Source organism: Pyxicephalus adspersus, chromosome 5 (assembly GCF_032062135.1).
Source record: "Pyxicephalus adspersus chromosome 5, UCB_Pads_2.0, whole genome shotgun sequence".
Taxonomy (NCBI): Eukaryota; Metazoa; Chordata; class Amphibia; order Anura; family Pyxicephalidae; genus Pyxicephalus; species Pyxicephalus adspersus.
The window spans coordinates 123,632,329-123,650,656 of record NC_092862.1 but is presented as its reverse complement, the minus strand read 5'-3'; the positions used below and the strand labels follow the sequence as shown (position 1 = coordinate 123,650,656).

Below are 18,328 nucleotides of genomic sequence, written 5' to 3'. Positions count from 1 at the left end.
TAAACAAAAAAAAGTCATCAAGATAGAGGGCTGTGTAAAATACGACCGGGTTTTTGCCCGTTCACTTGCACATGCGCAGTGAAATAGAAGATCAGCAGGGGCTATGAGAAGGGGAATCGTGCATGAGGTTCCTATAAGCTGTGCTGAATAAAACTGAGCAGCAGTTTATTAAAACAAAAAAAGACAAAAAGCTATGGAGATGGAAATGTGGCTGAAAGAAAATTAAACAAAGGCAGTTTATCCGACAGGCTATGGTTGTAAATCAATGACAGCATTGAAAGCTATATGAAGCTTACTTCCTTCTTGGCTTCTGTGTTTTGAGTGCGTCGTCCTTTCTTGGCCCGTGGTTCCTGAGTTGCTGCTTTCTGCGGAAAGATGAAGGCAAATAGCTCAGTGCAATGTTGCTAACACTGCACAGATCTCAAACATAAAAAATATATGCAGAGACAAGATAATCTGTAAATTGTACAGATCTCGTTCACGTACTGTTTATAGCTCGTCTGGGCCTCAATTAGAGGAGCTGGAGGAAACAATTCATGGACTTGTCTGGTTGCCCAGACAATCTATCCCTTTATGTCTGGAGGAAACTAGGACAAGCTGTGAGGAGGTTGTGTGAGGACTCCAGGTGTACTCTAGGTTATCAGTCACTTCTGGAGCCTGCTGTACTTTGCATAAAATCACATCATCATCTATTACCTTTATAGGAATAAAGTCATCATATCTACCAAGAAGGGAGAGCTAATAAGTGACAGTTTGTCTCTGCAGAGTGTGCTCAGAATTTCTTAATAAGCAAGCCAGTTCTAGACGTCAGCTCTGCACAACGGTGAATCATATTCTGAGGCTTTTCCTTTACATTGAAGCAATGAATGAGCTAAATGATTATATCCTCTGGTGAAGCAGCAATCACACACTGTAGTATGATATACATGTAATCCACTTAAATGCATTTTTTTTTTTAATTAGAAATTCAACATTTTTTTATGTAGCGTAAAGAATCCCTAGCAAAACTAAAACAGAATATCAGCTTTTGTTTCAGAAAAAAAAAAAATGCCAGATTTTGGGAGATATTGAATGAAAATGCTGCAGGGACAAAAACCTATTTAGCCACTGTACCTCAATCCTACAATACTTGCTGGCATGAAACTCCATGTAACAATTAGCCAATCAGTTGTACGTTTTCAGGATTGGTTTAGCAAAGAGTTCCTTTTTCTAAGAGCTTAGTTTGATCCAAGGACATTCTAATACAGCATCTTCCTAAATGGCTGGTGCAGAAGTGTGGAACGCTATACCAGCCTCTCCCTAAAAATGCATGCTTAGGCTTGTAGTTCCTCAATGGTTGGACATACAAGTCAATAAGGGACTGCACACTGCAGGTGTCTTGAGCTCTTGATACACCGGGTTTTATTTATGGGAAACACATCAGGGGGCAGAGGCTACAACTAGTGGGAGATAAACTCATTGGATTCCAAAAGGAAGCAATGGGAGTTGGTGGACAGGAGGAAAGCCAGCTAGGGAGGGAAAATAATGATGCTAAGCTGCAGTTATAGCTATGTACTATATTAAAACGGGTAAAAGACCTGGTGTCAGATATCTGTTTATGCCAACAACATGCAGTCTAAGGCATAGGCAAGTGTAAAGCTTCTATTTTATCATTGCTTAAGTTGTACATTTGTGATCATCCCAGGCAAAACATTCACTTTTCTACAGCTGTCCACCAGTGTTGGTCAGTCATCCATCACGCTGATTACAAAAAACTAACAACTGTTAGCTATATACTCAAACACCATCGTTTTCTTTTCCAACCTAAAGTATAGTTTCAGAACTCACCACCCTGCCAGCTTCTAAAAAAACTTTCAAGTTCAAAGAAGAATTTTTTTTTCTTTCTCATGGATATCCAAAAGAAACACAAGTTAAAAACAAAAGTCAGTCTCCATATAAAATAGCATGGATCTATAGCAAAAGTCACATTTGGAAAGGAACGATTTAGAGAAGCTAATTGATGTGCATGGAACTCCTACAGTTAAAAGCAAAAGAAGCCAAAAGAAAGGATTTTACTGAAGCCCAAGTGCAATATTTTTTACAGCAAATTGTATTTGGCGATTACGTGCCTGTTCATTACTTGTTGAGGAGATACTAGATTCTGCTTCTTCCTCTCCTTTGTCTTCTCCTTTGGATTTCCAGAATCGTCCCTCACGTAGGAAGCGCTGATGCAGTTCCAGCTCATCGCAGGCCTTTTTCCAGCCCATACTTCGCTTTACATGTAGCTGATGAACATTGACTGTAATGTCTTGTATGTTCTCTGAAGGTATCCATGCCCTGTGTTCATGGGAGTTTCTCAAATATGACTACAAATATGCAATACAGTTCTCCTAGACAAATACAGCTACTATTTAATAAACAAGAATTGCAGTCCAAGCAAACTTTCTTTTACAATTTCTAAAGGCAAAACTCCTGAGCCAAACAATAGATTAACCACCAACTCCATCTGCTCATTTACCTCAGGAAGAAAATGACCTGCTTGAGGATACTCCAAGCTAAAATGGGCCCTCAGACCTTTATGCGGCTGTCCCCCCAAAAAAATAAGGGCTGGTGGGGTGGACACACCAAGGAAGTGGTCAACGCTGAAAAGGTTTCAACAAAGCCGAGTCTCTGAGGTAAGAACACAGCTGGGGAGGTTTCTACTAACGTTTAGCTCAAGAGAGATAAAAGCAGCTAAGGTAGTTCATTATATTGGGTAAATCAGGTAGATGTACTGGAATACAGTATGGGCAATACATGCAGCTTTTATAGATATCAAGCACAAGATTGGGCAACACAAAAGTGATGCAGCACAAACAATAAGGGATTTAAATAAAATATCTTCATTAAAATGTCACCAGAAACTGACTGACATTTTTATAGTCCGCGAACATCTCCATCCTCCTACAGTTTATATCGATCACAAGTTAGAACTCCGACATGCCTTACTGACATGTGTTATTACTATTTATCTATCATCCCAGATAATCTGCCTTTTAACTTTGAAAAGCTTATGAGCAGTTTTTGTGATATTACCTCTGATGGTGGTGACCAAAGAATCGAACATCTACTTGATTGTCTTCTTTTTGCATGACTTTGGCAGGCCAGAAACCAAAACCTTTCATTTTGGCCCAAACCAACTCATGGTTAGGGATCTGCAAGGCAAAGACCAAAAGTTATATGTAAGTTTAAAACAGCACATTGCTCATAAAGCATATACATGCATTACCATATTGATAACCTGTCTAAACTTTAATATGCATACTGCTTACATTGACTGATAGTCTATTGCTGGCTACTGTGCAGACTAGTTTTTGTTGTATATTAGCTATCTTTAAAGATTACATAATGACATAATGTTAATGGAATTTGCTGAGTCAGTACATGATGCGCTCTGTAAAAGTGCAGAGCATATAGTACTTTTTGCTGAACTCATTTCTAGAAAGAGTTCAATGCACAGTGATCTGCACCACCAAACTTCTCTAGCTACTAAAAACAGTGGGAATTCAATAAGAAACAGCAACATAAGTTCTATGTGGTGCAAGACAAATGTTCAATTCTGGAACTGAATTTTATTTCTATTTGTTAGCAAAGGTTTTCAATCCTGGACCAGATCCATTCCAGGTTTGCTGTATCACCCGGCTTCACTGATGAAAGTGTATCCTCTCCAGCCTTGGAAAGATTTAATAAATCAGGCCCAAAGTGTGAGCATTTCTAATTACAAGTACACAGTAATCTCAACTTATACATGTGGGCTCTTCATTATATTCTGTACTGAATCCTTTAGGTGATCAGTATCAAGAAACATGTACCTTGCTGTTGCAAACAAATATTAAAAAAACTAAAATCTTACGATACATACACAAGGATAGCAGAACCAGTTGTCAGGCCGTGCGTTTGACAAATAGAAGCAATTTTTGCAGAGCTGCAGCTCATCCAGCTGAAACAAGAAGATATCTTTACCTATCATCATACAGTACCAATATGTTTTCACATGATATTACATTCCTTAGATAGAATAAGAATACAAGCTTTACAATACATCACACAATGTGGAATATTAGGTTGTAGTTCTGCCCTCTAGTGTTCATTATCCAAACATGCTACACACACAACAAAAATTTGACATGAAACACGATTGCAATCTAATCATCATGATCAAAAAATAAATAAATAAAAAAGCCCTTTCAGATAAAAGAATTTTTTACGCAGACTAAGGATAAACATGTATTGTGAGATTAAAAATGAACACAACTGGCTGCAGTGAATAATTTCCATTTAAAGAAGTTGCAGAAAATGGATACTAAAAATACACAATAAAATATAGCCGAGAATGCAATAGTTTCTGAAAGCACAAAGCTGAAGAACTGTCCAGTTATAATTGAATCTAAAAAGAACTAATATTAACTATAATTTTTAGTTAGCCGATAGCACAAGATATATCAAAAAAGTGTTTAATAAGTGGCTCATTTTCAGCAGTTTACTTACTGAAACAAATATCATCTCCCTCACATTACAATTTGATGTTCAAAACTTGAAACTGATAACAGGAGCCAGAAAAAGGTACACAGCTTTTAATGTGTTCCAACGTATGCATGGACTCAATTATACAATATGTTCACAAATAATATGCAAAAGTATTTGTTTAGTACAAAAAAAAAAAAAAAAAAAAAAAAAAAAAAAAAAGGTATTCAGTACTTGGTAGCATCCATTAGATTAGTAACCGGTAAATATACATACTTCCATAACTATGTTTGAAACTACAAATATAACCCAATCAGCATGTCTGGATGCCAATTATGTTTCCTTTGCTCACCTCAGGTCTGACACTACAGCCAAGCCCTGTTGCCTAAATGAAAATTCAGAAAAATAGACCCAACCTTCCTTCCCATCTTTCCCTCCTAAACCCCAGATGTGTACTGTACTTCTCTAAATCTCACAGCCATTGCAAGGTACACATCCCATGGCTGAAAGCTTCTTGTGGCGGCCATGCTTGCACAGTGAACCCCCACAGACTTTTCTATGAGTATCCTCCAGCCACAACTACTGGACTATAATGGTCTGTAAACATACACTGCGCAGGTGTAAATAATGGTAAGAAGAGAACATGCACTCGGGGTAGGATATTTTGGCTCTGTGGGTTTGGATGGGGAAAAGGGGGGCAATGAGAGCTCATAGCAGGATAGCAACACCATGTGGAAGAACACTTCTCCTTAGTTTGTTGCAAAGGTTTCTCAGAATTCTAGACATTTTGCTACAGAATGATAAAACAGGGAAACTAAAGAGAAGACAGCTATAAAGAGAGTATGGAAAGCATATTAGGTATATTTGCATACTGATATATTATTCCTGTTGTAATGAGAAAAGCCTATTTACACTGTAAAAAATATTTGTGAGTTCTTTATAAAACTTACCTCATGGCATGTGTCCTTGTACAGAACCTTGGCAACATCAGCCTGTTCACTGTCATCTGTAACAGTTACAGCAATTGAGTTCGGTTTTCATTCATACATGCAATAATTCCTGACCCACCCCTTACATGCAAACCATTAGCGATATGTATATAGCCTGGAAAAGAATGTTAGTCACAAATATTTGCCAATACATTTCCATTTTCGCTCCTAGGTGGGCACAATGTGTAAATAACTTTTCATGGATGCTATGATGAGTAGAGGTGCCAATTTCTGGCCTTTGGATAGATCCAAAATGTCTCAATAGTCATCCATGGGGAACACAGCTATGTTTATCTTTCAGTACACCTGTACTTCGCCCAACAAGCAACAGGCTGCTTTTAATGGCAGTCCTAGCAGCAGCACATACTCACTTTACCTGTCCTCACTGTTCAGTACTTGAAAATAAAAAGAAATATCTAATACTTTGCTTGTGATGGCTGAACAGAGGGAAGCAAAAGTTAGGTGTGAGCAGTTAGTGGAGCCTACACAAAGTGAACCTATTTTGTCCTTCACAGGGCAATGGTTACATTAAATAAACAGGATATTTTATGTGGTTTACAAAGAGATGGTGGTTACTGGCAGATTACCCCATACCAGCTATTTCCTAATTTACAGTGAGTGGGATTATGGAGGTGAAAAAGAAACATGGTTGTATGAATCAAACATTAACTGACCTGTGAGCAATTCGAATATAAATTGCAATAGTAAATATATACTTTAAGTAACACAAACAAACATTTATGCTTTTGGAGTATTTAACAATCATTCCAATAGGTCCACCAACAAATACAGGACAAGAGTTTTTATGCGCGACCTTTCAAACGGAATAATTGCAAATGGAAATTGTCTGCTTTTGGCTTCAAATGAATACAGGAATATATGCATGAACACATACTGCAAAAAAAAATTTCAATTCCTTAAGGCCTTTAGATTTTTTAGTCAAAATGAATGGGCCACAAGGCAATGGCTTGTGCTGTAAAACATGTACCTTGGGTTGTCATTTTTCAACCCAAAGTACATAAAGACTTGACAAGCAGCTGTGCCATTAATGCAAGATATCTTGCTCACTAGGGGATAGGCAGGCGAAGGATTACAATATAAGAGCGAGATCAATGTGTGCTGGGGAGGAACAATGCAGGAAATAAAAAAAAAAAAAAAAAAAAAAGAGGGGCAAAAAATTACCTCCATAAAATATAATAGTGTTGTGCAGGAGAAGCTGGGCATCTGCCTTAAACTCCTCATAACTCCTGTACTTTCCTTCAGTCACTTTCTGTAAAAAAGTGAAAGATTTGCACAAAGAAAAATGGCATCATTACTCAGTAGCACAAAATACATTATAAAATCACTGCAAACATACAGACTATTTCACTCGAATACTCAGTCTTTATGAAGATTTACTTAGGGATTATAAAGTATGACCTTTCACTGAAGCTAGATTTGTAAAACATTAGCTACAGAAAACAGAGGTCATTCATTTTATTCATTCTATTGACTTGAAAAATCCTACCTCATTAATGGTGGAAACATCAATAGCCGTATGCACCAATCTTCTGTACATGGGGTGCTTTGTATCCTTCCCTTTCTTGTTAAGTTCGATTGCCTTAAAGGGTTCATATTACTGGTATGAATATCAGCATTTACAGTAATTATTACAAATATTTTACGACATGATCTAATATATTGTATGAGGTCTGCTTGCAGTCAGTGATGGAATTCTTAATAAAAACATGCTGTCCCCAGTGGCATCAGAATTTTAACATATAACTATGCACACTGCACAAAACTGCACGTGTACCGTTTTTCAAGGGTAACTCGAAAGCTGTAATTTAGAATGTAGTAACCCAAAATCATTTCCTTTTGTTATTGCAATGTGAGAAATGATAAATCAGACCCAACTCATTGCTGGCCCCTAAAGGTAAAACGTTCATTGTTTATTTGTATATGGAGATTGAACATACAAAAATGTTATTTTCATTTTTGTCCAAGAAGTCTTTTACACCCAGCTGGCCAAGAATAAAACATGTACGTGGTCGAACTTTGAGGACATGTTACTATAAGGGGCAGCATTGCCAATTTGACAAAACGTTGCGAGACCCACGAAGGTCTTACTGTTCTAGCAGAGAATGACTTGACAAGAAACAGCAGAACATGATCATGGAGACCAAAAGCTTGAATTATGACCTGCCTCAGCCATGTAGATATGGTGGAACGAGACCTAATGAATATACCTATGCCAAATCCATCAGAGCATTCATTGCTTTAACTAGCACGACCCTTAAGCACAGATTGGAGGACCATTAAGTGGTATGTTGGAGACAGCCAAATCAAATGAAGATACAGGATGTTTATATGAAGATGAGGCTATTCTACACCAAAAGGGGACCCAAGAATACTCATAAGTGTACCAGGTTACAATCTCTTAAGAATCTTGCAAAAAAAAAAAAAAAAAATTTAACGAGATTCCAGAAACAGTAAGCCAGCAAATTGTGGTTCTTAGCAAAAACAATCTAAGGACTGAATGGATTTGAGCCATTATGTGGTTTTGCAGAGGACTAGTGGGAAACTAGGCTAAGGAACTGCCCCAAAAGCAGGTTACCACTAGGGCTAAGACTCTGTTGGAATACTGTAACGTCTGGATAGTTCCACATCGCCTGGCAGACTGCACTGACTGATCCTGAACGAGGTCAGCATTCAGTCCCAAAAACCGACATTAACAGAAAATAGGAGCACCCAGTGACCTAACCACTGCACAGTTCTGCAGCTAACTTACTAAAAGAAAAACAACAAAAAAAAAACAAAAAAACAACTCGAATTGCTCCTAAAGGTCACTTTTAGGCCCTCTGAGTCTACAGATGTAACAGTACTACAAAAGTAAATCTGGGGATTACAAGAAAAAAAAACAAAAAAAAAAACTCCTAAACACACACAAAACTTACCCTCTCCTTCATACGGGACACAATGAATCGCAGGTATTTGCCCATTTCCTGTTTGTTTATGTTCTTTTTCTTAATGCTCTGTAAAATAAAAATACTGCCAATGACTTCAATATTTTTATTTGGAATTTTCAATACAACAGCAGAAAGCAACATTCCCCAAAAGGGGAATTGGTATATACATATAATCTTTATGTACCTGCATTTCTATGTTGTCATACACCTGTACAAAGATGAAGACTGCCACCAACACAGCTAATCCCAACCAGTAGCCTTCAGCTTTGTTCGACCTCTTTCTCAGCTGCTGTGGTCCAATATGCCTCCTGATGAGCCCAAAAGATGGTTCTGAACTCAGCAAAATTAAAGCTCCCTGCTGATTGCAGAGATGTAGGTCCGATTTATCAGGGGTCATATTGGAATGTGGAGAGTGCAGTAGTTCTTACTGGCACAAAAATGATGGCATTGGATTTGTGCTGCACCTGAACACAGTGGGTGACATTTTGCTATAAAAGGCTTTAAAACGTTGTACTATAAATAACGTTTAGTGGTGTAAAGGAGAAACCCTGCCTCATTGAGCTACTCATTACCAGTCAATGACACCACCCCTACCACAAAAAGAAGAGGGAGCAGGGCCAGATCTTTTCCCAGCACTAATGTGTAAATAATGGTAGTGTTTGCCTAAAAAGCCAGGTAACTAGCATTCTGGAGGTCAGAAAACAACATAGAAATTAATAGGAAGTATCCCGTTAACTCCTGAAAACCTGAAGGAACTTGTGATTTAATGTCTTGCTATATGTATCCAGCTTGTTATGTTTGGCGTTTATTTAATTTAGGGTACTTGTTACCAATCCTTACATGAACCTTTCTATAAATATTCAGCTGTAGGCAAGGAACCGACTGCTTCCAAGGCAAGAGCTTCTTATTCCCTGTTGCAAATGTTTGCAAGTACTTTACAAATACATTGATCACATAGATAATGCAAATTGTAAGAAAGCAAAGTGCAGTGCAGTGTACAAAAACAAAAGCAATGAACCAACTTTATAGTTCCAACACATTTAATAAAAAATCCTCAGATACATTTTGATAATTCACTGACAAAATTGGTCTTTAAGCCATATCTTTCACTACTTAAATATTTGTTAGATCAGGTGATTATTTTAGAAGCACAATTACCCTTTGTCTCCACCTACTAATCCAATACCTACCAATCATCCACCTAAGCAAGAGATAATATATTGGTAAAATACACCTGAAAAATGTATGTTTTAATAGCAAATAAAACATTTTCCCCATTATTTCCCAAGGGAAACCTCTAAATCAGTACTTCGCAAAGTTAACCGCAAAGTTTGATAAAGTATCAATACTCACAAGAAGAAAAAAAAAACATTTTCAAAAGGGCCTATATTTAAATTTGCATTCAAACTGCTTTTTATGAATGCAAGGCTAACTTTTAGGGGATTGCTGACAACACTATTGTTTGACAATGTGACGGCCACAGTGTAATCTGAATACAAGGCTTTATACCAGATTCAAGACCAAAGGCTTAAAACAAAACCTATGCTCTTCAATCCATTACGGATTTGTTGACAAATCTCTTATTTTAGTCATTTACATGACTGTTATTCTACAAAGGCTAGAAACACCACAGTCTGCTTCTGTGATAAAAACAGAAGATTTTCCTGGAGTAGAGTGGAGACACATGAGATTGTTTCAGTTAGTGAGAAGCACATTAGCCATTTTCCACCGTCTTAAAAAAAAAGTTGTTACCATGCATGTTTAGCAAATTTAATAACTTCTAATTTGAAAATATTATTCCTGCTTTAAAACTATTCCAAATCGCCATTTCTCAAGTTGCAGACCATTGCAGTTTGCTATAGGATGTGCTATTTGCGGCAGTGGAAAAAGTTAGTCTGGCTTCACCACCCAATGCCACACAGTGCTATTTTGAATGTGCAAAGGATCATTAAATAAAGAAGATGAACTACTTCCTTTTCCAGGGTTCTGTTTACACAGATAGAGAAAACATTATTTTATCTGGAGACACTGTACAGCACCCCTATCATACAATTATTCAAAACAGGCATAACTGTAATAGAAGGCTGTGAATGATACCTGTCCTGCTTTTGCGTTCCACCAAAATGTGGTGCCTTTCACAAAAAAAAAAAACCTTCATGTTAAGTATGGAGGAAAACCGACACTTTCAGCAGTGTCAATCTCCTGTGTCCCCCACAGCACTTACTTAGCTAGTAAACGTTGATAATATTCATTCATTAGTATAAATAAGACAATGGATCCAAGTGCACAGAAAAGATTTAAGTCGTCTTACCTTGCAAACTGGGCAGTGCCAGTGATTACTGCTATCCCTGAGTTTCATATCATCAGGCAAACACTTAAGGTGGTACACACGAAAACATTGGTCACATATCATCACCTCTCCAGGTAAATGACATTCAAAACAGTACCAGTCATGAGTTTCTGTCTCCCAATCCTAGGAGAAACACAATGTTATTTGAAGACAAGGCATACTCATAATTCATCTTAGTAGGGTTAAGCAGGAAAACCAAATTTTACAACAGACATTAGAAATACCAGCTGCGTGGCATTCAGAATTAGAAATTTATCCTCTCAGGGGGTAAAAGAGCCTGCAATGTGTTGCTTTTATAATTTTGGAGAAGAGTAAAAAGATCAGTTTTATTTCCACAATATATGTCATTACAAGTATGAAACACAATTTTCACATTTCTATAATTTGATTAGGGAGAGGGGATACCCATTTATTAAAACTGAAATCATTATTATTGAAGACTAATACATAATATTGGATGATTGCAGTCCTATTTAATGCAAAGCAGTTTTATATCTTAAAGGTCCAAAACTACCATTCCACCCTGTGATAGGCACCCGTCAGTGACTAGATGTAACTAGCATTGATCCACTGATGGACAACACCCAATATCATTATTAATTGCAGGCATTATAGTGGGTTTCTTATACCAGAGAAACAGGTGTCTGTGGATTGTAAAGTCAGGTGACAAGCAATAAAAGGTGGGGTAAAAGGGTCCAAGCTCCAAACAGGGATTGACAAGTCCAAAAGATTGGTATTAAAGTTTGGGCCCTGGGGGGTACCTAGGACACCAATGGATGGTAGCTTTGGATTTAGTTTTAAAAAAACTGGAAAGATTTTAAATACAGAAATGTATGGCATAGATCGGAGAGTTTGTCTTTAAAGTTGACCTATACGAAAAGTGTAGATTTGTGGTCCTATACGGAATACCCTGAAATATTATTTGTGGCCAAATAGTATCCGGATAAATCCAAATTCCTCTTTAGAGGTTGTAGTAGTGCACTTCCTGACATGTGACAATGGCTGGCTACTTCTGTCCTGGACTCAGCTATAGTTTTGCATAGTGATGTGTTCTACCTCCACCATGATCCCTCCAGGAAGACACAATATGAATGGTAAAGTGGTAACTAGGAAAATCACACTGTCAGGGCAAATGATGACTAGTTGAAATAAACAAGAAGAGAGGGTTTTTTTTAGCAAACAAAGTAATTTTACTGTAGTACATAAATGGTATAAAAATGTCCATATAAATTCAGTCCTGACACCACATTACTTCATGGGAGCTTTTTGGGACAAGCTAATAATTATAGTCCACTTCAGTAGTAGCTGGGACAGAACCTATTAAAGAACATACATAAATGGTATAAACATTTCCAAATATGTCTTACAATACAATCATTTTGTTTGCCAAAAAAAGACCTCTTTTCCTCTCCTTGTTTATTTTAATTTATGCACCTGAAAGGGGTTTAGCATCCTGAAACAGGCTATATACTATATATTTTGGGTACAACACAACAACCTATTCCTTCCCAACTGATGACCAGGCCTTTTGCCTCTGGGCAAACTGATGCAATACTAGAGAACAGATCCTGGCTTAGGATACAGTTTGCCTAGCACTGCATGATAGAGAAGCTAAGTAGCCATGATAAATAAAGCACTGTGGATGACCTTTTCCTAAATCCAATTTCCTATCCATTTCACAATGTTGTGTGACTGCAAGGCAGCCAACATCTTAGTGGTGGTGCAAGCTATGACCAGGTAAAGATTTCTGTACCCGCCATCGCCCGTAGACACCCATCATTGTAAGCAAATCAGGAAATGAGGAGCAGGCAGAATAGATGTTTTACTTTAAAATCTAAAAGAGTTTCATATCATAAAACTAAAGTCCCACTTTGAACTATTTGAGGTTCAGCCAGGTGGTTATTGGAAAGGGACAGGTGATGTCTGCAATAACTGTCCTTCCCTGACAGATTTTGCCAACTTGCATGACATAGCCATTCAATATGGCTGAACATCACCTTCGGGAGAAGGTGGCAAGAAAAGAACTGTGCCCTACGATGAAATGGGAATGAGTGCGTAGTCACAGGTTTTGTTTTCTGCTTTAAGTATAGGTCTTCTTTAATACACAAACAACCACATCTCTCCAAGCACTTTAATCGTACAGTCAGGTATCCAACACTACCCTAGGCTGTCCATGAACAATATTTCACAAACAGATTGACTCGAGATGGTAAATTGTAATGTCCCTGCCCTTTCTGGTTTATCTATAGTGATTATCAAGTGGTCAATGGATATAATAAATCCCTTAATCATATTGAGCCAGGAACTATAAATATCTGATTTCATGGCTGGAATCAGAGAGAGAGAGAGGGTACCCAAAGCAGCTGGAAAAAACAAAATATACATACATATTTACAAGCAACTCATTACAGGCTCTAACTCTTCTGAAAGGTTACAGAATGCTGAAGTCTATAGTCTAGATGTTCTGAGCACCCTACGGTTATATTAGTAAGGAGAATAAAGCGGGAACTAATTTTTTTTCCTGCTATTTACCCCAAAGAGATCTTGCTTCCCACACTTTACTAGTCTATTTATTTATGGACATCGTAGCCCCAATACTCCAACTATGGAAAATGACAAAGAAATTGTTGGTTTACATACTTGCAAACCTTGATATCAAAGCACTTTAACAAACCTCAGGTGAATTCACTGATTTTCCCTCTCTTCCGTGAATTTGGTGATGTTTCATCTGCAATAATTTACAAGAGTGTTGTGCTAAACAGAACTGCCATTTTCTAGAGGGATTGCAAAATAATTAGAGGCAAAAAAAATAACAGTAGTTAAAAAGAATCTCTGCCAAATCAAAGGGCTTCCTCATAGTCAATGAGTCCTTACAAACTAAAAGGTCAGATGCTTTTTAACAAACAGATTTCAGGACTGCACTAAGTACAGGTTTTATTACGGAATAATGTCTTCACTGAGCAGACTGCTGCAATACAATACAAAAAGTCTGCTACAGCACTAGCAGCTACAAAATTATTTAAACAGTGCTCGGGAAAGGGAAAATTAACAGAAACTTCCATACTGAAGTTTATTGGGAATTTTGTTTGAAAACCTGCAAAGACATTTTGTGAGTTTTACAGTACAGAATATGAACAAACAAACTGAAAAAAGTACCCAAAAAATGGATGACGGTTCTTAGAGTACCCACACAATCATACCATTGACCAGACATCAGAAAGCTGTCAAACTTTCCAAAAGGAACTTACCATTGAATAATATTTTTTAAACCCACATGCATTATACTAATAAGCCTTAACATACAAATCCAATTCTTTGTGTATTTCTTTCCAGGCCCTCTTCTATTCTGATGCATAACTGTAGAAACCATAGTGTGGCTACTAAAGTATTAACAGTGCTTATAATGTTAAAGTATTAAAGTACATAAATTGGTCTTCACAAAAAAATTAATGCAGTCAATGAATATAAAAGCAATGCATAAGTGACTGAGCGATGTTTGTTTTCATTTTTTTTTTATCTTGCTGATACCACAGGGCTACTATGGAAACTGGTATATTTATAAAGAAAAGAGTGGGTGAAAAAAGTGAAAAGTTAAAAAGTCTCCTCCTCACTGATCACAGAAATACAGTCCCCAGGACAGGTATTGCAGCATCCAGAAGACCTGCAGCTCGGTGTGAATGGAATCAGCTTGGTGCAGTATTGCACACACCCCCAAGGCACCTGCATGGACTTTATAGGGTGTCCTTAAAATCATCAGTTGGATTTAGATTATGGAGCTTCTCTGACCTTGTGCAATACAGTACCAAAAAAAAACCAAAAAACAATTGTACACAACTTCAGTGCTGCACATTTACTGGCTGCTATAGAGTTTCTGATATGAGGTCAGAGTTTCTACTTATAGCGAGTGTTAGGAAGGTGAAGGGGACCGTTGCAGTCCAACTTCATCGGAACAGCAACAGCTGGCTTCAGTCACAGAAAATGGTTATCACATCAGACAGCTATGCATGTGGCGGTGTGCTGCAGTGAAGGCTAATACACAACAAAATTCAAGCATAACAGTGCTGCACTCTGGTCTCCAAAGTTTACCAACAGCACACATGGGCTGTGTGTGGTTTAGTGGCATCTGAAGGTCAGAACAGTACATGGATCAATGCTGGTGCTTGCCACGGGTCAGAACCTCTACTACCTGCTAAGAACCTGGGCTTCAGCATCCATCTGAACTTAGCCTTAAAAGGTACAGCCATTTCTGTACCATAGTGACAGTTGTTGCCTCCCTCTGAGTAAGGCATGGTGACAGCTGAAACCTACAAATTTCTTTTTTTTAGCATAATCGACTGTCAGGAGGATTACAAAAGTAGTTAGCTCATGCAAACCAATCAGCATGGTCCCTGTCAGTTACTGTGCAGCATCAGAAAACGGACTGTGCCAAGGCATAGACTTGTAGTCCTAAAATGGAGTAAAAATTAATGTGCCCTGTGCTGAGTGAACAATACCAGGGATTGGAGGGAAAAAAAAAAAAACACACAAGTGGACCAAGTTGTGGTCAGTAGGAAACAGTCAAGTTTCAAAGTTTGTGTGAATTATAAGTTGGTTGCAGGCTTTTCTTCTCATCTCCCTTTTCCTGGCCACACAATCAGATTTGTTGGAGATCCGATCATAAATGGATCAGGTAAAATTATCAAGTGTGCACGAAGACAAAATACTATCCAATCAAAAAAAAAATGCTTCGTAAAAAAGATTACCAAGTTGTAGGAAAATTTTGTTGATTTGACAGATCAAACCTGAAATGCAACTACACTGAATCTGAACTCCGCAGCCTATACACAAAACTCTAAATACCTGCTTCAACGTTTTCAGTCATTCATCAAACAAACATCTATATATAAATCTTCAGCCACTCATTAGACAAACACCCACTTTATTGCATCAGACGCAGCATACACAGAGCACAGACATAATGAGGAAGGAGGGAATAAGGAGCTAATTACAGGAGATTCTGTAAAAGGGAAAGAAGAATATAGAGAACTGTCAGTTATATGAAACAAGGAATATAATGGTAGGTAGATAGAAGCAAGCACCATCTAAGGAGGAAGAGAACATTGCAAGGAACCATAGGACATAACAGCAAAGCAAAGGCAAGAACGTAAAGAGCAAGTGGAAGCATTACGATAACATAATTTAATACTTAAAAAACCCACCACATACTTGTGCCCCATTAAACTCGCCCCTAAATATTTAGTCACTTTATGTGGCCTGGATTGATTACATTCAACTCTTCACAAATGTGATCACTTTAAAATGTAGTTTTTATTTACCCAGGGACATGGATGGTATTTCAGCATCATTTAGTTGGTACAAGCTAACAGGGCCAAAGACAGGTTTCAAGTTTTTTTTTAGATATATATGACCTACTGGTCTAATATACAATTGGTTGAAACAGCTAAAAACCCCTAAACACTGGGACTTTATAAGCTAGTATAAGCCAAACCGCCTAACTAGCATTAGAAATGGCATTTTACTTACCGGACTCCTGGTTGCTTACATCAGATATGGCTGAAAACAGTGATATCTTTGGTGTATGTGGTAAACTACCTATTAGCCAAACATGTATACTTCTATTAGTATTCTCACCAGAATTATTTTTAAGCTGGGTAGGAAGAAACTGCAGGCAGGTGGTGGCCCCAACGTTTCAAGACCTACACAAAAACAGTCGGGTGGTTACTTAAAAGTGCCGGGTGGTGAGCCCGGCTAAAAAGGGCTGGGGAGAACACTAATCTAATTTCAGGGCTATTGAAAAGAATGATGCACAAGAAAGCTAAACTTGTGCATTTTCTATCATTGTTGTTACATTAAATAAAAACTTCAGATAAAAAAAAATCCACACATGTAAAATAAACTTTGGTTGAACAGAATCACACATTTTTTACTAGGAACAGTCTTGCGAGTCACACATCTCTGCTATATGTAGAGACATCTTTATACAATAATACAGCTTCCTGGGTCATGAACTCCCCTCCCACCATTTGTAAACAAGTTCTTCCTGTGTTATCACCCGATGTAAGCTTCCAACACTTCTAATCTTTTTAATAATAAACCAGTGTTCTTTCAGCACAGAATCTCCTGTCTTTACCGGTTTTATCCTGGCTGTGTGGATATTAGGTCTCTAACCCAGTAGTATCCAGATTCCACACAACACAGCTGTAATAAAAGTTCCACCTGCAAATCACTATCATGCAACATATTGTGTGTATTTTGCCCACACTCACCAAGCAAAAGTTGACTTTAAGCTACTGTAAGAGGGGAAATTAATTATGATTTTCTCTATAAAACAGAAGAAAGGCTAGCTTTTTACCAAATGTATTTTATTTCATTGCGTACAATTACCTTCCCTTGGCAGTGATCTGTGTCAGTGTGAAGGTAAATGTGTATGCAGGCAATACAGCTCTACCCTGTTTGTTTAGAACCCAACCCAGATATTAGATAGGTGGTGACCTATTCTAGATGCTTGCCTATTTATACATTATTTAGGAACTGATCCAACATGTAGCAAGTTAACCTACAAAAGGTTAAAGGTGTAAACTACATGGAAACAATCATGTTCTATTGTTTTGCACACCAGAGAAGGAAGAGTACTAGAACTGTGCATCCAGTCAGGATTAGGTCAGTGGGTTAGCAAACCAGGCTATATTACTTACATGAACGAAGGAAAAGTGAACTGGCTAGTATTTATCACAAGACTGACAGAACAGAACTTTTGTTTTAATCTGTGCATTGAGTTGTTTGGTTGGAATTCAGCGTCAGGGTTTGTGTAGAGATTTTGTTTGCAAGGACAAACTATTTAAAAAGAGAACCTTCAGGAAAATGTCTTTAGTACGGAATACTAAAGCCGGTTGCCTGACATCAGAACAACTTTTAGACAGGACAGCAGGACAAGCAGCCCTCATCTGCTTGGTGGTCAACCTCTGCTAAAGGTGGCTTCTCCTATGTCCATTGCGCTGTGCCATCCACATCAAAGCCTCACCACAGCAGTGGAGCCCTGTACAAATACGTAGGCTGTATAATACGTTACACACTATACAAAATATGTGACACAGGGAAGTTGGGTCACAATACAGGGGCATATACAGCTAGGGCGTAAAACAAAAAAGGAGATGGCGGGGGTGGTGAAGGGAATTATGACATACTGGAACATTAGGCTGGGTACACACATTGGACTTTTGTCGTTGGAAAGATCTTTTACAATCCTTTCCAACAAGGAAAGACTGAAAGATGCATGAACAAGCGCTGTACATAGCGGCGTTCTGTTCTACGAAGAGCGGAGTAGGGAGAACGTGCACCCTCTCCCCTTCACTCGCATTGCAGTCGTTGGTCGTTCATGTATCCGCCAGGACAGATCCATGAACAATGTCAGGGCGAGCGCTGCACTTACGCCAGATTCTAGCTCAGAAGCAAGAATCATCTGGTGTGCTTACATAGCTTTAGAATGTTGGAACAAAGAATTTGGGGGTGGGGGTTGTAGAAAGCTGACACAGTGTTAGGGATTACTAAATTTGTTGAAT

General features: G+C 38.1%; 1 protein-coding gene across 1 annotated transcript in view; it reads right to left on the bottom strand.

Annotated features, from left to right (window-relative positions):
* The window catches only part of ZMYND11 (zinc finger MYND-type containing 11), a 37,877-nt gene that overhangs the window by 3,141 nt on the left and 16,408 nt on the right, over positions 1-18,328 (bottom strand). The window contains exons 5-13 of the mRNA XM_072412614.1: positions 10,731-10,892; positions 8,408-8,485; positions 6,979-7,071; positions 6,654-6,741; positions 5,433-5,488; positions 3,881-3,958; positions 3,055-3,173; positions 2,105-2,316; positions 297-361 (exon numbers count right to left, since the gene is read on the bottom strand). Of these exons, the coding sequence (XP_072268715.1) occupies positions 297-361; positions 2,105-2,316; positions 3,055-3,173; positions 3,881-3,958; positions 5,433-5,488; positions 6,654-6,741; positions 6,979-7,071; positions 8,408-8,485; positions 10,731-10,892 (951 nt within the window). The remainder of the gene's footprint in view (positions 1-296; positions 362-2,104; positions 2,317-3,054; positions 3,174-3,880; positions 3,959-5,432; positions 5,489-6,653; positions 6,742-6,978; positions 7,072-8,407; positions 8,486-10,730; positions 10,893-18,328) is intronic.